This window comes from Arachis stenosperma, chromosome 10 (genome assembly GCF_014773155.1).
Source record: "Arachis stenosperma cultivar V10309 chromosome 10, arast.V10309.gnm1.PFL2, whole genome shotgun sequence".
NCBI classification, from domain to species: Eukaryota; Viridiplantae; Streptophyta; class Magnoliopsida; order Fabales; family Fabaceae; genus Arachis; species Arachis stenosperma.
The window spans coordinates 1,778,590-1,802,135 of record NC_080386.1 but is presented as its reverse complement, the minus strand read 5'-3'; the positions used below and the strand labels follow the sequence as shown (position 1 = coordinate 1,802,135).

At 32.8% G+C, this 23,546-nt stretch overlaps 6 protein-coding genes across 8 annotated transcripts; 5 read left to right on the top strand and 1 right to left on the bottom strand.

Moving 5' to 3' along the window:
* The first annotated feature begins 1,475 nt into the window (after positions 1 to 1,475).
* Positions 1,476 to 3,526, top strand: LOC130955411 (zingipain-2-like). The gene is made up of 4 exons (XM_057882260.1): positions 1,476 to 1,968; positions 2,589 to 2,821; positions 2,908 to 3,039; positions 3,293 to 3,526. Exons 1-4 carry the CDS (start codon positions 1,476 to 1,478, stop codon positions 3,524 to 3,526), a joined length of 1,092 nt encoding a protein of 363 aa, XP_057738243.1.
* Positions 3,527 to 4,666: 1,140 nt separating this feature from the next.
* LOC130956061 (lipid droplet phospholipase 1-like) lies at positions 4,667 to 8,445 on the top strand. 3 transcript variants are annotated; one of them, XM_057883085.1, is made up of 11 exons: positions 4,667 to 5,021; positions 5,290 to 5,434; positions 5,969 to 6,036; positions 6,397 to 6,467; positions 6,579 to 6,845; positions 7,088 to 7,251; positions 7,335 to 7,390; positions 7,494 to 7,546; positions 7,804 to 7,972; positions 8,089 to 8,241; positions 8,310 to 8,445. In XM_057883085.1, exons 1-10 carry the CDS (start codon positions 4,862 to 4,864, stop codon positions 8,214 to 8,216), a joined length of 1,281 nt encoding a protein of 426 aa, XP_057739068.1. In that variant the 5' UTR covers positions 4,667 to 4,861; the 3' UTR covers positions 8,217 to 8,241; positions 8,310 to 8,445. The 3 variants fall into 3 exon arrangements, with proteins under 3 accessions (XP_057739068.1, XP_057739067.1, XP_057739069.1); XM_057883084.1 differs by having other exon boundaries at positions 4,670 to 5,021; positions 8,089 to 8,186; XM_057883086.1 differs by having other exon boundaries at positions 4,785 to 5,021; positions 5,276 to 5,434; positions 8,089 to 8,186.
* Positions 8,446 to 9,404: 959 nt separating this feature from the next.
* On the top strand, positions 9,405 to 11,819 carry LOC130956062 (14-3-3-like protein C). The gene is made up of 7 exons (XM_057883087.1): positions 9,405 to 9,644; positions 9,787 to 10,090; positions 10,196 to 10,283; positions 10,460 to 10,569; positions 10,681 to 10,829; positions 11,344 to 11,396; positions 11,480 to 11,819. Exons 1-7 carry the CDS (start codon positions 9,581 to 9,583, stop codon positions 11,480 to 11,482), a joined length of 771 nt encoding a protein of 256 aa, XP_057739070.1. The 5' UTR covers positions 9,405 to 9,580; the 3' UTR covers positions 11,483 to 11,819.
* Positions 11,820 to 14,476: 2,657 nt separating this feature from the next.
* On the top strand, positions 14,477 to 15,808 carry LOC130955410 (anthocyanidin 3-O-glucosyltransferase 5-like). Its single transcript, XM_057882259.1, has one exon. The coding sequence runs from the start codon at positions 14,477 to 14,479 to the stop codon at positions 15,806 to 15,808; it is 1,332 nt and encodes a 443-aa protein (XP_057738242.1).
* Positions 15,809 to 17,058: 1,250 nt separating this feature from the next.
* On the bottom strand, positions 17,059 to 18,718 carry LOC130955406 (uncharacterized). The gene is made up of 3 exons (XM_057882251.1): positions 17,767 to 18,718; positions 17,306 to 17,677; positions 17,059 to 17,210 (listed from the first exon to the last, which is right to left on the bottom strand). The coding sequence occupies exons 1-3, from the start codon at positions 18,716 to 18,718 to the stop codon at positions 17,059 to 17,061; spliced, it is 1,476 nt and encodes a 491-aa protein (XP_057738234.1).
* Positions 18,719 to 21,384: 2,666 nt separating this feature from the next.
* Positions 21,385 to 22,292, top strand: LOC130958203 (olee1-like protein). Its single transcript, XM_057885177.1, has 2 exons — positions 21,385 to 21,568; positions 21,812 to 22,292. The coding sequence occupies exons 1-2, from the start codon at positions 21,415 to 21,417 to the stop codon at positions 22,162 to 22,164; spliced, it is 507 nt and encodes a 168-aa protein (XP_057741160.1). The 5' UTR covers positions 21,385 to 21,414; the 3' UTR covers positions 22,165 to 22,292.
* The last annotated feature ends 1,254 nt before the right edge of the window (positions 22,293 to 23,546 follow it).

Sequence of the window (23,546 nt, the reverse complement as noted above, 5' to 3'; positions counted from 1 at the left end):
CTGGTGTACGGACTACAGGTTTAAAAACTTCACGTTTTGTAAGTGAGTCTAACTCAATCTTCATAGCTTCTTCCTATTTTGGCCAATCATTCATTTGTCGACATTCTTCAACTTTTTTTGGCTCAAGGTCCTTACTTTCATGCATGATGTGTAATTCACATTATATGCAAATATTTCATCAACAATTGTCTTATTTCGGTCCCATTGTTCTCCTTTAAAGATATAATTTATCGAGATCTCGTCATTTTCAAAATTTTTAGATACCTGAACGTCTTCTGGCGTCAAAACTATATTAGAGTTTTGGACAACTGCAGGTATCTTTACTATGTCTTTATCTTTTTCAACAGGAGTAGTATTTACCTATTTTCTTTTTCGAGGATTTTTGTCTTTAGAAACAACAGACCCATCACGCTTCTGACGTGAATTTGCTTCGGTAGCCATTTGTCAAATTGGGACAATAATTCGGATTAGAGCATTTTCAGCTGGTATATAGGATTTAGTAATTCTTTTTGTATCAAAAAGTAAATCAGGTAATTCATTTGCTATTCTTTGCAAATGTATAATCTTTTGAACTTCTAGTTCACATTACCCTTATCGAGGATCTAAATGCATCAAGGATGATGCATTCCAATTAAGCTTCTTTTTAGGAAGTTTATTCTCTCCCCTAATGTTGAAAATTTTGATTTATCAAAATAACAATCTACAAATCGAGTTTTAAATACATCTCTAGTTTGTATCTCAAGATACCTTACTATAGAGGGAGAATCATATTCAACGTATATTCCCAATTTTTTTTTGGGTCCCATTTTAGTACGAAAAGATGGTGCAATAGAAAAGATAAATAAATATTGTTATTGATTGTATGTAATCCTTTTGTCTTAGCTCATGCTTTTATAGGCATACAAAATGTGCTTTTCAAACTTCGTTAAATTTGTTTCATTCTAGGAACTTGTTTTTTTCAACACAGAAAAAATAAATCACTCATAAATGGACATCCATTTTTATCCATCCTCATCACAACATTTAGAGATTAGTATGATTACTATGGTATATTACTCAATAAAAAAACTAATAAATTGAGAATAATGAAATTTGACTAATATTAATTTTTTCCTTTCTCTATTTATTATTTATAACACAAATGATAACGATGTAAAATTACCTTTTATCACAAGAAAATCATAAACACAGACTACTAAAGAAAATTTCCTATTCGAGTTGCTCCTATAGAGATCATCATCATCCATTACATCAAGTTTCAAATTCAAGGGTAGATAACTACATATTATTCAGCAACTTGCAAATTTCCCTTATATGAAGTGGAAATTCATCAAAATGCATGCATATGGCCTAACCACTCTCAATCCATCACTATAAATATGTTAAGATGATGTACGAGGAATGCACATCTATCTTCATTCTAACATTACTTATTTGATTTGCTTATAATTAATATAATTAAGTTTGAATAAAAGATGATTTCCCATACCTCAAACATTCTTCTTCTCCTCTTCTTATGCACTACATTATTCATATCTTTTTCTTCTAGTACAAGCTTTCCAACCCAATACTCCATACTGGGTCCTAACCTGGACAGGGCTCTTTCAAAGGATGAAGCCATGCTACTATTCCAACAATGGAAGAAAGAGCATGGACGAGTCTACAATGACCTAGATGAGATGACAAAGCGATTTGAGATTTTTGTGTCCAATTTGAACTACATAACGGGTTCGAATGCAAAGAGAATGTCATTATCACCTTCTCATCATCACCATCTTCTTGGTGTGAGTAAGTTTGCTGATTTGAGCCCAACTGAGTTCAAAGAAATGTACTTGCTGCACGACTTTGAAATAGCCACTGATGAGAATGGCATGAAGGGAATTAATGAGGTATCTTGTCAAGCTCCTTCATCCTTGGATTGGAGGCAAAAGGGAGTTGTCACCCCGGTTAAGAGCCAAGGAACTTGTGGTAAGTTTTTACTTCAATTAGGTAGCGTTTGCTTTGAGGTATTGGGACAGAGATTGGAAGACTGAGACTCAGTATCATGTTTGTTGGCTTAGAGACTGATACTAAAATTTCTGGCTCTGTCCCCAAAATTTCAGTATTTCAGTATCTCCAAAAAGTGAGGACATAGGGAATTAAAATTTTTAGAGACGGAGACTAAAACTTTAATAACATTTTATATTTAAATTATCCTCATTTCAAGTAATTAATTTTAATTTTATCCTTTGTACAAATTAAATTAGAGTTTTATTCTTATTTCAATTTCTGTCTCCCACTTTGCACTAAACAGAATACTATACTGAGATTTATTTCCGTCTCTATCTCTAAGTCTCTGTCTGTCAGTATCAGTCTTTCAGTCTCTATTTCTCTACCAAACACTACCTTAGTAATTAGAAGACCAATACAGAAAAAATAATTTTACACATATATCATATGTAATATTATATCAGAAAAAATAACTATTTCTTTTATCAACTTCGTAAATGATTATCCAGGAAATCGAATATAATTACACGTCAGTTTATCAAAATTAAATTCAGAGTATGCGCAAATATAATATGTTTTGAATAATTTATTGTTACTAGGAAGCTGTTGGGCATTCTCAGCGGCAGGTGCAATTGAAGGAGTAAACGCTATAGCAACAGGGGAGCTTATTAACCTTTCAGAGCAACAGATTCTGGATTGTGATCCAGAAAGCAATGGTTGTTACGTGGGATATGTGGATAAAGCGTTCGATTGGGTTATGAGCAATGGTGGCATTGCCTTAGATGCTAATTATCCTTATGAAGGAGAGAAGCTTACCTGCCAATCATCCATGGTCAAGTTTGTTTACATTAATTTTATTTCTCCTTGTTAAGTTTTTTAGCTTAATTTATTTTCTTTTTCTGTTTCTGAATTTAACAGATTGTACACAATACTGCAACCATTGATGGCTATGGACACGTTCCACAATCAGACGAGGGACTCTTGTGTGCCACTGCTAAACAACCTGTTAGTGTGTGCCTCAACGCAAATGAATTTCAATTTTACCATTCTGTAAGTATTTTATTTTGGCAATACTAATTTTTCTAGCTAATTTATTCAATATAATATATATACGTACCTACATACACATTAATGTTGCAAGTGTAAAGAGTGTATGAAGTTAGTCCCACATCAAAAAAAGTAAAAGAGAGTGAGGAGTTTATAAAATGAAAGACTTGTTAATTTATTACCTTAAGGTTTTGACAGTAGTCCCAACAATACATACATACAGAATTAAGGGATCACTTTTTTTTCTTATTTTCAGGGAATATATGATGGTGAGAACTGTGCGCCAACTGATTATACAAATCACTGTCTGTTAATTGTGGGTTATGATTCCAAAGAGGGACAAGATTTTTGGATTTTGAAGAATTCGTGGGGTGAGAACTGGGGATTGAATGGCTATATATGGATCAAAAGGAACACCAATTTACCATATGGGGTCTGTGGAATCAATGGTGCGGCCTATATACCAATCAAAAACACCATTCATCCTTAGAACGCCAAGTATTAGTTTCATGTGATCACACAATTACTCAACATTAAACAATCACAAGTGCTAACTTAAAGCACAAATTACTATTCAGTATTAAACATTCTAGTGTTTCTTAATTAGCTTGAACATGAAGGAACATAGTCAAAGTAAAGAATTTATTATGTAAGGCACGAAGTACTATTCAGTAATAATGTTGTCTTTTTTCGAAACATACAAAAGAAAATAATGAAGAAACGAATGAATTGCAGTGCGTGTAACATGCGGTAGGAATAGGATGAACGAGGTTTAGCCTCCAAGACCAAGAATAGCTAGGTCAGTACGTAGTTGTAATATTAGGTAGTGAATTTTGGCGGAATATCATTGATTGGTAATTCAATATAGTACCTAACCCAGCCATTATTTGTCTTAACTAATTGAAGCAGCCCTTATTCTATATATTTCTAAAACAAATAATATGCTTTTCTCCTTAGCGACTGCTTAACTGTTATCTTTAATAATACTACACATCTGAGTATTTTTGTAAACTAAATTTAACTAAGATAATCTAATATTAATAAAAATTCAGTTATAAATAATATTATTCTAAATTTTATTGTTTAATTTAATTAGACTTAATTCATAAAAAGATTTAAACATTTAACATTACTCTATTTTTATATAAAAATATTATCTTTATGTGTGTATTTACTTATATATAATAAAACCAATCATAAACTTATCCTAGTTTTAAAATTGGGTTATACTAGGTAATTAATGATTTTTTTGAACAACATAAACAATCATCAATCAAATAAAAATACACTACACTTTCAAATTACCAAACTAAATCTTAATATTAGAATAACCATACACACACCTAGTAAAATAAACATCCGATATATCTATTATTCATATTATTTAGTATTTTCATTATCTACCTATACTTTTTCTTTCTTTTAAGATCTTGTAAATTCAACATAAAATCATCACTGTCACGGAATAAATATTCACCAAATATCTAAGGCAAGTACAAAACATAATGAGAAGCCAAATTTGAGAGAACAATCGTTGGCCACATTTTTGTCTTCTTTTCCATAGCTACGTGTATGATGTATCTCTCTTTTTCTTTATTTATTGTCTTTATTATTATTATTACTAGTTACTGTCGTTAACTGCTGACTCTGACTCACTCATACACATAACATTAATCTTGTTTGTTCTTCGCATAAATGGGGAATGCAAGCACATTCATCCATTCATTTATATATATGAACCTTCTCCTTTCAATTTTTCTTAGCATTCCTTACTGGTTATTGGCTTATTGCATAGTATAAAATTTAATACAACTGTTATGTATTTATGGCAACAGCTCCATTGATTCACACGCGTTATGTGCACTCACCACAAATTGCTTCTCATTATCGCATTAATGGATCCCAACAAAGGCCTTCTTATTCTTCCTCCTCCTCCTCTTCTTCTTCATACTCTGCCTCTAATTTCTCTTCCATCTTCCTTTCTGGTAAATTATTATTATTATTATTATTATTTCAAAATAAATATTGTTTTTGCATTTTTAGTACATTAAAAAATAATGTATGTGGACACAATTTATGTCTTGATTGGTTCAATTGTTTCAATATATATTAAAATAGTTCAAGCGACCACTATCTATGGATTTTTTTTATTAATTTTTTTAAATTACTGGGTCAAGGTCAACCAAATTAGTTGTAAATTCCAAAGCTTTTGATTCATCAATAAGATTAAGGGAAGTAGATTAATCCAAGCAGGTAGAAACAGAGGACAGAGAAAGCATAGTGTTGGAGCTCAAGCTATGAGTACTACTACTCAAGGAAACTCTATTGCTATAACTCCTTCCAATATCAACAATGGTCCTGAGCATCTGCTTGTTCTGGTTCATGGTATCATGTCCAGGTATGTGTAAGAGGGTAAAGTTTTATTCGAGTTTACTCTGTGTTCAGATTAGTTGAGTTCAAAATTCAATGCAATAACAATATTTCACTGACGACTGTTTTATATTTAAGGTTGTAATTCTGGCAGGAGGGTTTAGGGTTTAGGGCTTTTGGCTACGAAATTTCTTTGTTCCATTAACTGCCCAGTATTTGATTTATGAATTATAGAAATAGAAGGGGATATATAGAAATAGAATTATAGATTTATCGGTAAAAAAATTTTTCTAGTTATTTCTAGTTGTGCTAAAAAGGATTCACAATCAATATATTAGTCTTTTAGCCTCTGAGAAAAGGAATGGATTTGTTCCACCTTTAAATCCTTTTGCATGTCTCCCTGAAGTGGAAACTGAAACTTAGTTGAGGAACCTTGTTGCTAATTGTGGAAGAAAAGTCTCTCAGACACAATGCACAATATCTCTAGCAAATGGCTGTCTGTTATTAATCATTTCTTTCAGTTAGTCTCTTACAAAGTTGACTGATCTTTTATCTTGCACAGCTCAAGTGACTGGACATACACAGAAGCAGAGTTAACAAGGCACCTTGGGAAAAACTTTTTGATTTATGGTAACTATGCCTTCTTATAATTGTGGTTTCTTACCATGCATGTTTGTTATCTTAATTTCTTAAGCAAAAATTGTTATCTGGGATCTGCTTGTTAGGAAAGTCTTGTTGTGTCCACAATTAACTAAAAAAGAATTGAATAACACATTGATTCATTGTGGTACTCTCTATTCTGACTGAGATATCATTGGGTAATGCATGGGAAAATCTACTTTCTCTCAATTAGTGCATTCAAGATAACCTAAACTGTATAATGATGACATTAGTTGTCTTGTATGGTGTGTGAATCATTCTTTTGAATTGCTTGCTTAACTCAATTTGAAGCTAGTGTTAACTAGAATCCTTAAAACCTGATGTTTGCAGCAAGTTCATCAAATACTTACACCAAGACATTTTCTGGGATTGATGAAGCTGGAAAGCGATTAGCCGATGAAGTGAGTATTGAAATATATATGGAAACATTTATCTGCCGTAATGATTAGCCCCAAAATTTAGTTTTGATAGCTTGTATGTGTCATCAATTATTTGATGTTACACCTCAACAGGTCATGCAAGTTGTAAAAAAGACAAAGAGCCTGAAAAGAATATCCTTTCTTGCTCATTCTCTAGGAGGCCTCTTTGCTAGATATGCAGTTGCTGTACTTTATTCACCTGATACCTCTACTAGTGGCAAACTTGGTGATCCACAAAACTGTACGATGGAAAATTCAGAGAGAACAAACTTTTCAAAAGGAGGGTTGATTGCTGGGTTGGAGCCAATTAATTTTATAACTTTAGCAACACCACACCTTGGTGTAAGGGGGAAAAACCAGGTTTGTCTAGGATTATTATAGCGCAGATGTTTTTAATATTATCTGAACCATATCTAGAAATGTTGCTATATTCCTTACTCATAATTCGCTGCTTACATATTGATTTTGACGTAGTAGTTTTAACACAGAGCAGACTAGGAAAAGTGGGAGAAGGATCAAATAGAATAGGAGATAATGCTAAGAACTCTTCCTTAATATATCAGTCTTTAGTTTTTTGACTGTTTAATGTGAATATTTTTCAGCTTCCATTTCTATTTGGTGTCACCATTTTAGAAAAGATTGCTGCACCGGTAGCTTCTTTATTTGTTGGTCGGACTGGTACTCAGTTGTTCCTTACAGATGGTAATCCCAACAAACCACCTCTTCTTCTGAGGATGGCTTCTGATTGTGAAGATGGAAAATTCATGTATGTAATGAGTCCCTATGTGCTAGCCATGGATTCATATGTTTCAGTAATCCAGTGCTTACAAGATTTTACTGCTTTTGTAGATCTGCACTCGGAACATTTCGATTTCGCACTGTTTATGCCAATGTATCATATGACCGTATCCATTAAGCATATTTTCTTTAATCAAACTCTTTTCATAAGTCATAAACAAACTTATTAGCTCTTTCTTTCTTTTGGTAATTCCTATAACTTTTATATAGATATGGTTGGATGGCGAACGTCCTCTATAAGGAGGGAAACCGAACTTGGTAAGGTGAAGAAGATAATTTCCCCCTTTTTTTTTCAATCATTCTTGCTTCTTTCTCTGTCCTATTGTAGATAATACTATTAGGGGACACAATGTATTTAGCGTTGAGCCATTTATTAGTTAGAGTAGTTAGTTATAATATATCTTGAAGTTTAGTTCGTTTAGCCGTAACTGCTGAGTCTGTTTTCTCTTAGTTGATTATTACCCTGCCATAACATAAATAACTGTGTTTTTATAGTACTAATATTGTGTTCTATTGACAGCCTCCAAGCCAATTTGTGGATGGATACAAGCATGTTGTTGATGTCAAATACTGCACCCCAGTTCCTTCTGATGGGTCCCAATTCACTCCCCGGGCAATGAAAGCTAAGGAGACAGCACAAAATGCAAGCTATACTGAGAATACTGTGGAATACCATCAAATCATGGAAGGTGATTATCATCATCATCATCATAAGTAACCAAGGATGTGTGATTTACATCCTTGAGACTCTGTTGCATTATCACTATTCACTAAAACCTATTGGTGTGGTTTCAAATTTCAATAGAGGAGATGATCCGGGGATTGCAGCAATTGGGATGGAAGAAAGTAGATGTCAACTTTCGCTCAGCAACCTTGCCTTTCTTTGCTCATTACAACATTCATGTACTGCATCCACCAAAAGTCTTCTATTGAGAGATGATACAATGGAAAGACAATGGTTTATGTCTCTTCCTTTTTTTCTTTTATTTTTATATTTTTAAACTTGAAATACTCCTCTAATTTCAGGTGAAAAATGAAAGGCTTCACAATGCTGGTGTAGGAGTGATTGCTCATGTTGCTGACAGCTTAAGACAGTCAGAAGCAACAATTTTGGCTCCTAGCTTCTAACTTCAAAGAAATAAAATCATTATTTTAATTCAAAGGCCATTGATATTTACAGTAGCAAGGGAAAGCAAAAGACAAATTGTCTAATCATGCAGGATGATGGAACTACTTAGTTACTAACGAACTCAACAGCTCAGAAGCTAATACTCAAAATCTCAAATGATATATTGGATAATTCTCAGAATGACTTCTCTTGATTTCTAACAAAAAAAAATTATACAAATTATGTCAAGCAGTACACCACATTTATGATCTAGATAAGCCCTTTGTTTTCAATATTATCTTATTTGGCTGTTCCAATATACATTAGTTCATGCTCTTCAAAATTAAAAATATCTTGAACAGTTAATCAACTCTCGAGTCATGATCTTTTTTGGGTAGACTAATATGAGTCATGATCTTCCTTCCACGTTATATGGACGTCATCCATGCTCTTTTTTCAAATATTCCCATGCGCTATAAAAAAACTCTTGCACTTTTGAGGTGAGGTTAGGTGATTCAATTCTAACTTGAAGGCCACAAACCTATCCGTTTATGTGTCATTTCATTTCCACGTTATGTACACGTCAGCCTTGACCTATATATCTTACCTTTTTTTTTGTTGACTTTTTAGTTCATATTCTAACAATAAATCTAAAACCCTAAATATTATAGTATGAAATAAAATATAAAAAAGCTTTTGATATTAATAATGGGATCTGCAGATAATTTATTTTAAATGACTAAGAATAGCTTAACACCAAAATCAACTTTGATAGTAAAAATTGAAAAAAAAATATTAGAAAATAAAATTTTAAATACAAAAAAGGCATATATGTATGATTTCTTTATTTTAAATATACTGAAAATAAAAGGAAATAGTTTGTTTTATTAGTGATTTAAAGTTTTAAACTAGTTTATTACCTTGTAATAATAACTTTGATTAATAAAGCCGTAAGTAGAGGAGAATCCAATTGAAAACAAAAATTGATCTTATCAAGATATTGGGTCCAATTCAGTTGAAACTATAGAGATCGCAACCCACGAGAAATAGACAAATTGAAGAACCTAAATACACGGCTAACAAGAGTAAGAAAAAAAAAAAAGTGTTGTCGTCTTTGCTCACACCACCATTTCTAGAGCGAGAAAAAATCACCCACTATTTAGGAGAGAGAAAGCTCATAGATCCACCCATGGCTTCCCGTGAAAATTTTGTCTACATCGCCAAGCTCGCTGAACAAGCCGAGCGCTATGAAGGTTTCTTCCCTCCTCAACTAATTTTGAATTTTCTCATTTTCTCCCCTTGCTTTTAGTTACTTACATGAACGTGTGATTTTTAGGGTTTTGGAGAATTTCTTTTAATATATGTTTTGTGTCCTTGTTTGCTTTCCCTCTTTAGAAATGGTGGATGCGATGAAGAATGTGGCGAAGCTTAACGTTGAATTAACCGTTGAAGAGAGGAACCTTCTTTCAGTTGGGTACAAGAACGTGGTTGGTTCGCGCAGGGCTTCGTGGAGGATCCTTTCCTCCATTGAGCAGAAGGAGGAAGCTAAAGGGAACAATGTCAGTGTTCAGCGCATAAAGGACTACAGGAAGAAAGTGGAATCTGAGTTGTCAAACATTTGCAGTGATATCATGGATGTTATTGATAATCATCTTATTCCCATGGCCGCTGGTGAATCCAGTGTGTTTTTCAACAAAATGTTAGTGCTTTATTTGTTCCTAGTGGTTTTTCCTTGTTAATAAGCCACACAGAGTCTTCTATGATTTCATCAGTTTTTTTTGTTTTGCTTTCCAATTTGTTATAGGAAAGGTGACTATTACCGGTATCTTGCCGAGTTTAAGGCCGGAGATGAGAGAAAAGAGGCTGCTGATCAGTCCATGAAAGCATATCAGGTATGCTAGCTGGCAATCATGCCTCTTTTATCTCTTTTATATCTGTGTGGTTTGGATAATTGATTGATAGGGTAACTGATTATCACATCCTTTTATAGCTAGAATTCAGACAATATGAATTCCTTACATGTCATGAATTTTAAATGTTAGTAATTCCTAAAAAAAAATTATTGCAGGAAGCTTCCTCCATAGCAGACACTGAATTACCACCCACTCACCCCATAAGATTGGGTTTGGCTTTGAATTTCTCTGTTTTCTACTACGAAATCTTGAACTCTCCTGAAAGGTATGCATAACATAATCTTCTTGTCGAAATACATTTTACTCCCGTCTGTTTTGATATGTTAATGCAAAGCCCTCATGAGTATATTTAACATTGTGACATCCTATATTCCAGGGCCTGTCACCTTGCTAAACAGGCTTTTGATTTAGCGATCTCTGAGTTGGATACTCTGAGTGAGGAGTCTTACAAAGACAGCACACTAATTATGCAGCTTCTGAGGGACAACCTCACCTTGTGGACTTCTGACATCCCTGAAGATGGAGGTGGAAATTAATGTTTTTGAGTTTCTCTGTGACTCTGCTTAACTAATCTGCAAGGCCATGTTGTATATGAAATGCATTTAAATTTGGTAGATTATCCTTTTGAGATTTAATTGGCAATGTTGGTGATATATATAGTTGTCCAATGTTGATATGTTGGCTACTATGATTGGCAGAACCCTTCCCAATATTTTTCTTCTTTTTCTTTAAAAATAATAAAAAAAAGGCAGGAGTGTTTTGATAAGTTAACACACTGGGTTTAGATTGGGGCTTCTTTCTGGCTATGTTCTCCTACCAACTAGATAGAGCTTCCAACTATATTTAGTGTTAAAACAGGTTCCGAAAGAAGAGATAGTAATAAGGAATAGAGAGAGATACTGTGATTGTTCCTTTGTTTTACTATCTACTGTCCTTATTTTAGTCATTTTTCCTTTGTTTCAAACTTGGTCTTTGAATTTTTGTTTCCTTTTGATCTCTATTTTTGTACTTGTGTTAAGTTCCTTTCTTTTCTTAACAGCCGAGGAACAAAAGGTGGAATCTGCCCGAGCTCCAGGAGGTGAAGCTGCAGAGGTACATCAATTACCCTCTTAGCAGAATTTCCGTCGGGTTTTACTACTTGTACCTTGACATCGTTATCTACTTATCTTTTGCAGTAAAGTGATGCGGGTGTTACTGGCTAGGGATTTGTGTTGTGAATGCAGCTTTTGGTGTTTCTTTGCCTCACCTTTTCATGTCTTTTTCCTGCTTTCTCGATGGAGAAATTTCATAGTTCACCATTAAGATGGTGTAATATAACATCAAGTTAGTTTCTAGATAATTGAACAATGGAATGCGGGATTGTCACCGTCGCATTAGGTTCTGTGCATGTCTTTCTGCCACTGAGGACTTGTGATGCATGTTATTTTTCTGCTGTTTAGTTTGATGCTTCGATTTTACTTATATCTATCCAAAAATAGCCTTCTCATAAATAATATTTTATTTGAACTTGTGAAAGGTATTGAGCAATTCATGTATTTTCCAATTCCTTTTTTCGGGTCTGGTTCCATTTTCATTTCTAAATTCTAAGTAGATTCAGCGTTTTGTAGAGATTTTTTTTTTGGTCAGACGCTTTGTACATATGAAACTGCATGTTGCCCAGCCAAATTTGGGCCACCACCCGTTCAAAAAGAGATGGGGCTGAGAGAGGATACAGCTAATTAATAGAGTTTTGGTTTTTGGGCTTCGTTAATGGCATGTTTGTGGTACCGCCCAAAACCAGCTTATTTTTGCAGTGGAGTATGACCTCGTATTTTTTAATTTTCAACAAATTTAGAATTAATTAGAAGTGTTGTATAATATAGTAAGATATTAATTTAATAGTCTGTTTCAAGTTGTATAAAGCATACTATTTATAATTACTAGAACATATATTTTTTTAAAATGCTATATTTTTTTCACCTAATTTATCAATCAATAATTCAATTTCTTTATTTTAGTCTAAGGCGTCAACTATTATAATAAGCATATAAATTTATTCATTCTTTAATTAAAAAGGATTTTACTCTTTTAAATATCTTTTATTAAAATGTTCGAGTTCAACACAAATTCAACATAATATTCGACTAAAAAAACTAATATATTAGGCCAAATAAAGTAACTATTGAATAATTATAATTTTCTCAAAATTCTACAATTGCCCATAATTTACAATATTCTTTTTTATTTCAAGATACATAGCAAAAATTTTACTAAGAGAAGATAGCACACAATTTATACTTACCTTTTATGCAAAAGCACCATTATATATAAATTACTCATGATCCCTACAAAAAAGGAGGTAAGTCAAAGAGACGAAAAAGAAGATGCACGATAGTCTTCATCGATGTTATTTCGTCACTCAATTTTCAAATTACAAATGAAATTAATTATATGAGGAATATAATTTAAATATTGAGAAGAATCAACATGTGAAGAGTTATGATAAATTAACTTGTATGTAATAAAAATAATAAAATTTACAAATAAAGAATTATAAAAGCTTAAATAAATATAAAAGAATTAAAGAGATAGAGTATAATAACATAATAATCTTTTATAGTTTATAAAAAATCAAAGATTAGAAATAATTCATCATAGGAGAAAAAAAGTAATACCAAATAGAAGATCAATCAGTACAAAAAATGAAATTCTCCTATAATATATATAGATTTTTACCGTGAATAAGTTATAAAATACAGAAATAGTTAAAATAATAAAGAAATGAATAAAATTGTGTTTTATAATAAATTTTTAAAAAATATTCACGATCATATAATGGATAGTGGACATATATCTATTAGACAATAAAATGATAGAAAATATTACTAGAAACATTATATTTGATATTAAAATGGGAAAAATATAAACAATAAAAAAATTTGAAATTTAAAATCAAAATATTTAAAATTAAGAAAAAAAATGAAGATGAAATTTAGCGAACAACGATTCAAATATTAACGTGACAATAAATTAAGTCAAATAACATATTTAAATTAATTTAATTAAATAATTGATATAATAATTTAATTATAATTATTTGGATCAATAAAGTAAGTTAAATAAATAAAATATATCTTATAAATATATCATATAAAAATTATAACACTTTTAAAAGTTATTAATCAAAATACACATGGCAAAAAAATTAATATAAATTAAAATAAAATCAATTCATTTATTCCATTCAAATCAAATAATTAATATAGTCAAACTAAATATTAAATAATTTGATATTTATCTTAATCAAATTAAATAAATAATTAATTATATTACTTTTAAAAACAAACATACAACGTAAAATTAATTCAAATTAAAATAAAATTAATTTATTTATTTAGTTAAATCAAATAATTAATATAATTAATTATTTATAATTAATTATGTTTAACAAAAATATTAAAATAATTTGATATTTATTTTAATTAAATTAAATAAATAAATAATTAATTAAAGCATTTAAATAAATCAAATAAAATAATCTAAAAATAGTAAAATACATTCAAAAATACATGACGCTAACTATGCTATTAATTAAAGAAATTCGATTTTAATATTATGTAATAGATAATAAATTTGATGCAAGTGAATAAATTTTGTAAATTTAATTTATTATTGTTAAGAGGAATATTATATGTATTTTTTTTTGTTATATTATTCAATTCGATAGATTAAAAATTAATTTATTATGAATTTAACTCTTTTATATAAAAGACAGAATTTAAAATCTCGACACTTATTTAATCCGAAATTACTACACCAATCCAGGTTAATTATAATTATTTTTATAGGGTACCGGTGGTGACTTGTGTTTGACATTTGAGTATTTGACCCCGCTGAACTGAAATATGAGTGTCATGAAAACTTCATCACCTTAATAGTTGAATTCATGTAATGGTGACTTGGTGTAATACTATATTTCCCACATCAAGTTTTAGATATAAAATCAATAAAAATTGTATTTCTATATATCTCAGATTCTGAGTGGTGTAAAATTACATAAAAGGCCATCCATCATTGCATGATAATTAACTACCATACACCAACATAATGTAGTCAACTCGTCATTAATGTTATAATGTATATATAGGATGATCCTATGCGTGGGCAGCCATGGAACAGTAAGGCAAATAGTGATGATGAAACCACACATAGTCCTTCTCCCATGTCCCGCGATGGGTCACGTGACACCCATGCTGCAACTTGCCAACCGCCTCGTCCTCATCCACCACTGTCACGTGACCTTCCTCCACTTCACCGCCGAAGACGACCACCGTCCACATTATCTCATGAATCTCCCTTCTTCCGTCACCGTCCTCCCCCTCCCCCTGGCCGACATCTCCGCCCTCACCACCTGCGACACCCCGTTATTCTCCCGCCACTGCATCACCGTGCGCGAAACCCTACTCCGCTCCCAACCCACACTACTCCAACACCTCCAACAAACTCCACAAGCCTTCATCACCGATATGTTCTGCACCCAAGCCCTTGAAACCTGCGCCCAACTCGCCATCCCTTCTTACATACTCTTCACCACTTCCGCACTCTTCTTATCCTTCTCCTTGTTCTTCCGCGACACCGCTGATAACAACAAAGCCTCCGGCGAGTTTCTCCAACTCCCCGGCGGTTGCAAACCTCTCATCATCAGAACCGCTGATCTCCCCCTCAAGTACAATCTCGATGATGAATGGTACCGTTATCACATCAACAGGATGCCCAAGGCTTCTGGAATCTTGCTCAACACTTTCGAGGAGCTCGAACCGGAACCACTTCGAGCCATCGGAGAAAATAGTTTCTACAAAGAGATAGATACGCCGCCGATTTTCCCGATCGGACCACTGGTGAAAGAAACCGAACCGGTTTGCGGAAGCAGAGAAGAATGTATTATGAATTGGCTTGATAAGCAGCCTTCGGGTTCTGTAGTGCTTGTGGCGTTTGGAAGCTTCGGGAGGTTGTGTGCAGAGCAGATCAGTGAGCTAGCGTGGGGACTGGAGCTGAGTCAGCAGCGGTTTCTATGGGTGGCGCGTGCAGAAGAAGAGAAGGATCTTCCGGAAGGGTTTGCTGAGAGGACACGTGGGACGGGGATGGTGGTGGATTCATGGGTCCCGCAGGTGAGGGTGTTGGGGCACGTGTCAACGGGGACTTTCTTGTCGCACTGCGGGTGGAACTCGGTGATGGAGAGCGTATGCAACGGGGTGCCATTGATTGCATGGCCACTTCACGCTGACCAGATGATGAATGCCACCATGATAGCGGAGGAGATTGGGGTGGCTGTGAAGGTGAAGGTGTTTGGGAGGGAGGAGATAGGTAGAGTGGTGAGGGGTGTAATGGAGGGTGAAGAAGGGAAGGCGGTGAAAGAGAGAGTCAAAGAGGTCAAAAAAAGTGCGTTGAAATCGTTGGCCAAAGGTGGGTCAAGTTATGAGGCACTTGATTCTCTTATGCTTCAATGCCGGAAGCAAATCACATGACACATTCAATATGATGCATCTATCGATTAAGCGAGTGTTTGGTTTAGCATTTTAAAAACACAGCAACTATGTTTAATTTTTTTTGAACGTCGGAACTTTTTATACGGCTATTCCCCTTTTTCTTTTTCTGAACGCAAACATTATGCATCTATCAATTAAATCATTCCAGCAGAATTTGAGACTGTTACTCCGTCTACAAACAACAATAATAAGCAGATATAATAAGACAATTGAATTAACTTTGAGTTACTAAGACAACAATATTTCTGATCTGTTCCCAAATTTTATATCATTTGGCTGCATAATCAGCAAGCCCATTATAATGTCTAGTTAGAAAGTATATGAGTTACTATTGCGGTGAACAAATAAATGTTACCAAATCATTTCAAGTCTAGGAGATAGGAGGTTTTATGATTTATAATTATTAATTAATTAATTATTATTAGTATTTTTAATGATATGTGATTCTATCTAATGGAATAAAATTACTCATTTTTTTTTACTAGTTAAGTATTAGTCAAATTTTAATAAAAGTAAAATGTACATCAAAAATATCAGTTACTAAAGTTAATTACTAGTATAAAATATATGTTACAATATAAATATATTAAAAATAAATTAAACTACATATTATTTATACATAAATACATTAGTAATTAATTTTAGTGATTGATTTTAGTATACAAATAATATTGTTTATTTATTTCAGTATGCTTATATACTTCTTATATATATTCTTTTATTAAAATAATCAAATTTTTTATAATGTGATATTATATAATAAAAAAAAAGTCACAGAAACTCATCTGATATTATGAAATAAAAAAATTGCAAAAAGGATGCTAATAAAAAACATGGAAATACTAAAATACATTAATTAATAGTGGCTCATTGATGGTTAATATTAAGGTTGAGAGAACTGGACCGGTCAATAAATCGGTGAGGTCACTGATTTAATAGTTTACTGGTTCGACTGAGGTTCAACCGGTTTAATTAAATATTAAATAAAATTATTAAAAAATTTAAAATAATCTTAAGTATATAAATTCAATAATTTCTAACTTAATAAAATTTAATATTTCACATAATAAATTATCAATTACTTAATATTAGAGGTTCACAAACAACTTCAAACATCAAAGTTTATAACTAAACAAAAAATAAAACGTACATAATGACAAACCCATAATGTTCTACATTCAAAAGATACAATTACTAGCAAGTTTTTAACTAATCAAAGGTGCAACTCATTAAAAATCATAATTATCATTAAATGTTCCAACATCTCCATCATAAACAGGTAATCCAAAGCCACCATCATCAGAAGTATCACCAAAAGAAGCTGTATTTGAAGAATCAGCAACATTAGGAAAATTCACATCAAGTTCCATATCTCCTCCATCTAATAAAATAAAATAGAAAACCAAGAAAAATTAAAGTTACAACTTTACATCAGATATTGAGAGGAAATGAAACAAGTTTTGCTATTTCAATCACCTGTAGGATATGAAGGCATAGCATTATCCGTATAAATTAAATTTTCAATGTCTTCGATGTCTCCATTAGTAAATTCAGGATCATCTTCATCTGGCATTATCCAAAAATCTACTGTGTCAATGCTTTGAATGTCAATTGGATCATAATTCTTCATCTTGTGATGCATTCTAGATTGAAGGTGTAGATTATAAGTGACATAAACAATGTCATTTAGCCTTTGATGCTCTAATTGGTTCCTCCTCTTTGAATGGATTTGTTCAAAGAGGCTCCAGTTCCTCTCGCAGCCGGATGATGAAGATGTTTGATGAAGAAGACGAATTGCCATTTTTTGCAAGTTAGGAGCACTCCCACTGTGTAGCCTCCACCATTCACCTACCAGAATATGAAATTCAACCATCAATTCTCATTCAATATTTAAAAAACATTCAAAGTAAATTGAACATAGAAATATAAATACTTACCAGGTTCAAGTCTCTTAATTGCTTTCAATGCACTTTCCCTTCCAAAACTTTCTTTTCGATCTCGATACAACTGTATCTCTTGCATTGCGGCAACCGAGTCATCGCAAAGAGTTTCAATATCAAATAAATCAAGTAAAGACCTCAAGATATTTGCCTTCTCAACAAACCCCTTACTATAGAAGTAATCTGGATTCAAAAAGTATGCTGCTGCATGGAGGTCACGCTTCAAATGCTTATCCCACCGCATTTTCAAGATACTTGTATAAGGTGTGTATGCAGATTTCCTATTTCTAAACATTGTCTTGATATTAATTTTGGCTCTTTGCATGCCCGCATACACGATACCCAGAGAAGGTTTCTCATCAGCATCAACAAGTCTCAATAACTTAATTAGAGGACCAACAAGCATAACAGTAGTAAAACAATCCTCCCAAAACTTACTATCCAAGATAATTGAACTAACCATCTTCCCATTGACACTCTTGGATAATTTATGAGAAGTGAAATATTTGTCAATCACCAATGATTGCAAGTCTTCTTTATGATCATATATACTTTTCAAAGTAATGAAAACAGTAGCAAAACGTGTTACTCCTGGTCGAACAATTTCTTTCCACTCTTTTCTTTTTCTAAGCCATGACAAGAAAATCATATGATTGTAAAAAAACACAGTCATTTTTGAAGCACGAGAGGCAATGTCAGCTATGTGAGGAAGACTTGCTATGTCTTTCAAGATAAGATTGATGCAATGAGCAGCACAAGGAGACCAAAAAATGTTTGGATACTTTTCATGAATGAGTTTTCCAACAGATACATAATTTGCAACATTATTAGTAACCACATGCACAATGTTACTAGACCCAACCCACTCAATAACCTCAGCAAACAATTTAAACAAGGTATCGGCAGTTTTTATCATATCAGAAGCATCAACAGACTTAACAAATGACATACCAGCAGGACAATAAACTAGAAAATTAATTAACGTACGCTGCCTTTGATCAGTCCAGCCATCTGCCATCAGTGTACAACCAGTTCTTTTCCACGAGCTCCTATAACCTTCAACAAGCAACTGACACTACTTCTTAAGATCGGCCAGCAAATGAACTCTCATTTCGTCATACGACGGTCCGTTGAAACCAGGTCCAATTGCAGCAACATCGTCCAAGGCAGGTTGAAAGTAAGGCGATTGAATTGCATTGAATGGAATCCGTGCATTAATGATCCATCTTGCAAGCCCCAACTTAACCTTGTGTTTAACTTGTTTACTGGCCAAGACACTTTTCAAAGCTGGTTGAGAGCCTGTCGTAGTCCTTTCCTTAAAATAACTTCCAATTGGAGTAGCAGCAATCACTCTTCTCTTTCCTTTGTCTCCCATTGTTGCAGGAGCCGGAGGTTGTACAGGATTAGGCGCTTCACCCTCTTCTTTCGCTTCTCTTTCACTTTCCACATCATAACAATCAGATGTAAATTTTCTTTTTTCTGCCTTATTTTTTTTGTTTTCCTCCAAAAGCCTTTTGAATTGAAGTTCAACATCCTCTGTTACTTTGTTACAAACTTTAATTTGTCCAGAAATTTTTGCAAGATGATATTTCATTCTATATATCCTCCCTCCATTGTAAGTATTCAAGCAGAAAATACATGTATATTGAGCCTTGTTATTTTTGTCATACTTCACTGTAAAATACTGCCAAGCTGGATCAGATTTACCTATGGATGAACCAGTTTGAGAATCTTGAACAGCATTATCTTATGGCTGTGAGTTACTTTGTGATTGTTCCATCTATAACAATCAGAAAATCAAAGACAAGAAATCAACTTCAGAAAACTATGAAAATAATGAAGCAGCAAACAGAACAGGCAGCATAGAGAATCAAAAACTATTTCCAGCAAACAGAGCAGGCAGCATAGATCAACTTCATGCAGCTTGACAGTCACAAAAATCAACTGAGAATAAAAAACTATTTCCAGCAAACAGAACAGGCAACATAGATCAACTTCATGCAGCTTGACAGTCACAGAAATCAACTGATTCAGGTAAAATAAAAATTTAAAACTATTTCCATTCAGAAGCAATAAAAATATTCATGAACCAGCAAAGAGAAGCAGCAAACAGAACATGCAGCATAGAGAATCAAAAACAAAAATTAAGATCAGAACATATTCATGAAGCAGCAAACAGAAGCAGCAAAAACAGATTGAAGATTCATGAAGCAACAAAAACAGATTGAAGATTCATGAAGCAGCAAAAACAGAGAATCAAAAATAGATTCATGAAGCAGCAAACAGAAGCAACAAAAGTGTTCGAGACTCAACACGACTTGAAAAACAGATTGAACCTGAAGCATATTTAACTGGATTCATATGTTATTTTTTTTTTAACTCAGATGCCCTGTTATTTTTTTTCAAACAGATCAGGCAAGCTTAGAATTCAGAAGGAAGCATGTTCAAAATCAAGAAGACAAGAAAATCAGTCTTACCGGCGAATGAGAGGCGGGCTCGGCGGGCTCGGTGAGGTTCGGCGACGAGGAGGCTGGCTCAACGCGGTGGTGGTCGTGGCTGATGTGGATTGGTTTGGGTGGCGAATGAGGAGCGCTGCTGGGTGGCGAATGAGGAGCGCTCTGGAATCTAGAGCTTGGTGGGCGGTGGCAATGATGGCCTTGGTGGGTGAGGGGGGAAGAAAGGAGAGGCTGGGAGCTTGGGTGATTGGTGGCTGATTAGTGATTAGGGTTAGGTTAACGCGTACACCAGTTTCTATATTTTTTTAAAAAAAAAAAGCCAAAACGACGTCGTTTGGCATCTGAATTTTCAAACCACTAAACTGTCAAAAAACCAGACAATTCTTCCAATTCGCCAATTAACCGTCGGTTCGACCGATTTTTCTACCGGTTTTTTACCATTCGATTTTTGAGATTATCCGGACCGACTAGATAACCGATTCCCAATTTTTCCGGTTGAATCGGCCGGTCCAGTCCGATTTTCAGAACCATGGTTAATATGGTATATATTCATGTAATACTATCTACTTTTCCCTTTATTAATGAAATCATACTATCAAAGTAGAAATAATATCTAATTTAATGAATTCCTCTATCAATACTTAAAAAAATTATTTAAGTAAGAGTTTGTTTTAATTTATTTTAATTTTTCCGTGGAAATATCTCGTGGTAATATAGTACTTTTTATTGTTTCATATTTAAAATTTAATTCTTTAAAATAATTTATTCACAATTTAATACTCCAATGTTAAGGAAATAAAATTGAAATTTAGTATTATACTCCTCAATAATCATAAGAATACGTATCATAAATCAAATATGTTTATAATTTGTAAAACTTTTAAAAATAATAATTCCAAAAAAACTATTTGAAATTCAAAGAGCAGTGAAAAAGTTTAGTTACAGGAGCGAAGACACCAGTTATATATAGTAAAAAAACGTTAACTAAGAGGGGAAAAGAGTGAAGAGCGGGTCAAACAACATTTTTAGCCATGAATAAGAAGACAGAAATAAGAACCTAAATTTAGCATACATAGTTACGCTATAAAAGGCAAGACTCATGCTTCCACAAAATGTGTCACCTCTGAATAACCAATTCATTCTCTCCACCCAACACAAAAGCAAAACAAAACAAAAGTTGCAATTCAAAATGGAGAAGCACAGCGTGATCCTTATCTCCTTCTTTTGCTTCTTATCACTTTTCGGTTCTGCTTATTCTAATGAACGCTTCTATATTGAGGGCAAAGTATACTGTGACACATGCCGCCTCCAGTTCATCACCAAGCTCTCCGAGTTCCTTGAAGGTACATGTTTCATTTCTTGAATTCCACTTTTATATATCTTCCATTATTTCCATGTAATTTTAACAAATTTTTTGTGACTGTGATTATATATTATATTAAACCACTCTTCTACTTTAACCCATGACAATAATAAAAAAGTCTCACGACCCACAAATTCAGCTCAACAAAATATATAAATTTAGATATAACTTTAGTCTTTATTATTATCTTATCTTTATTCTATTATATATTATTACAATGAAGGTGCAACTGTGAGAGTTGAATGCAAGGAACAAGAGGGAGGCAACGTTACTTTCAGCAAAGAGGCAGTGACTGACTCTAACGGAATCTATAAACTGGAGGTGGACGGTGACCACGAAGATGAGTTATGCGCCGTGAAGCTGGTGAAGAGCCCAAGGAGCGATTGCTCAGAAGTTGACTCAGAGTTGCACCTTGACCAATCTGCAAGGATCAGCATCACCAACAACAATGGAATCGTTTCCCCTTACCGCCAGGCCAACCCTCTCGGTTTTCTCAAGAAGGAACGTCTTCCTGATTGTGCTAAGATCCTCAAGGAGCTTGGAATTCGTGAAGATGGTACCCCCAAGAATGATTAAGCATCACACTTTAATTTCATATCCCCCTTCTCGCACTTCTTGGCTTTAATAAATGACGAGGGGCTTTTTTTTCTTTCATTCTTTCCTTTTATTAGAATCACACGAACTGTAATGATATAATATAAGGTTTTGTGTCACCGGGGTATGTAAGTTTTTTCTTTTTCTTCTTATACTTCAAGTCTCTGAATTAATAAATCTTTTATTTATAATGGTACAAATTGCTGGAGTTTAATTATATATATGTTATTTCTCCTTTAATATGTGTTTACATTTTATCGTTTTCATGTTTAATGTTTTCATTTAATTTATCTTGTTTGTTTGAAGCTTGATAATTAGAATATTCTAATTCCCTCCGTCATATTCGAAGTGATGACAAAATTTAAAATAAAATACATATATATGTTTGCAATCATCAATATCACTTTTGGTGGACTCCCAATAATAATTTGAGTATGTCTTACATAATAATATATGTTCAATTTCAAACTATTTAATGAGATTACTAATGATCTTCCGCTCTTAATTAATACAGGGAATCGCTTATATTTTATGTGCAATATACTAGTGTATAAGTGTAATTGGAGAATAAACAGTAGTTGAAAATTTAAAATAAAAAATTTCCATCACAACTATATATATATATATATATATATATATATATATATATATATATATATATGTATGAAGTGTGTATATAAAGTTAAATTTGGAATATTTGTTCATTGCAATAATAAGTTTGAAAACGTTCTTTATTATTTGATAACAACCTCATTTTACACTTCACTTAAGAGAAGACCGGTAGCACATTTTGATATTTACCCTATTCTTAACATTGCCAAAGTTTAACTTTAACAAAAGCTTGACTGTATTCATGGTTCAACATAAAAGCCATCATTAATCTAGCCACTGATTTACTAAACCCGAAAGATTTAAGTATATATTTTTTTCATGTAAAAACTTAACATTTTCTTGTTAAGTAGTATAGAAGATTTTCACTCTTAATCTTCGTCATTGAAGTTAGATCACAAAATTGATCAATAGTATGTAAGGGTTTACTTTAGAGGCATAAAATCTTTGTATGAGATAATAATCTATTATTTTATATTTTTAGCGATTCATTTGAAATTTCAATTAACTATATAAAGAGTCACTCACATACGGACGTTTACAATGTTTTTTTTTTAAAAGATAATTTTTTAGTAATTAAAATTTAATCTATATAATCAATTAAATTGTATTATTTTTGTCAAAATTAGACTACATAAATCAGTTTAATCGAAAAATTGATAAACTAAATCTGGAATTAATCTAAATTAATATTTTTTATAAAAATAATTATAATACTTCTATTATAAAAAATAACTTAAAATATATATATTTAA

Coding starts and splice junctions, on each gene's coding strand:
- LOC130955411 (XM_057882260.1), top strand. CDS start 1,476: ATGATTTCCCATACCTCAAACATTCTTCTTCTCCTCTTCTTATGCACT. Junction 1,969..2,588: donor TAAGAGCCAAGGAACTTGTG/GTAAGTTTTTAC, acceptor TATTGTTACTAG/GAAGCTGTTGGGCATTCTCA. Junction 2,822..2,907: donor TTACCTGCCAATCATCCATG/GTCAAGTTTGTT, acceptor TGAATTTAACAG/ATTGTACACAATACTGCAAC.
- LOC130956061 (XM_057883084.1), top strand. CDS start 4,862: ATGGCAACAGCTCCATTGATTCACACGCGTTATGTGCACTCACCACAA. Junction 6,846..7,087: donor GTGTAAGGGGGAAAAACCAG/GTTTGTCTAGGA, acceptor AATATTTTTCAG/CTTCCATTTCTATTTGGTGT. Junction 7,391..7,493: donor TGCCAATGTATCATATGACC/GTATCCATTAAG, acceptor ACTTTTATATAG/ATATGGTTGGATGGCGAACG.
- LOC130956062 (XM_057883087.1), top strand. CDS start 9,581: ATGGCTTCCCGTGAAAATTTTGTCTACATCGCCAAGCTCGCTGAACAA. Junction 10,570..10,680: donor ATCTTGAACTCTCCTGAAAG/GTATGCATAACA, acceptor CCTATATTCCAG/GGCCTGTCACCTTGCTAAAC. Junction 10,830..11,343: donor TGACATCCCTGAAGATGGAG/GTGGAAATTAAT, acceptor TTTTCTTAACAG/CCGAGGAACAAAAGGTGGAA.
- LOC130955410 (XM_057882259.1), top strand. CDS start 14,477: ATGATGAAACCACACATAGTCCTTCTCCCATGTCCCGCGATGGGTCAC.
- LOC130955406 (XM_057882251.1), bottom strand. CDS start 18,718: ATGTCATTTGTTAAGTCTGTTGATGCTTCTGATATGATAAAAACTGCC. Junction 17,678..17,766: donor AATTAAGAGACTTGAACCTG/GTAAGTATTTAT, acceptor ATATTCTGGTAG/GTGAATGGTGGAGGCTACAC. Junction 17,211..17,305: donor TATGCCTTCATATCCTACAG/GTGATTGAAATA, acceptor TTATTTTATTAG/ATGGAGGAGATATGGAACTT.
- LOC130958203 (XM_057885177.1), top strand. CDS start 21,415: ATGGAGAAGCACAGCGTGATCCTTATCTCCTTCTTTTGCTTCTTATCA. Junction 21,569..21,811: donor GCTCTCCGAGTTCCTTGAAG/GTACATGTTTCA, acceptor ATTACAATGAAG/GTGCAACTGTGAGAGTTGAA.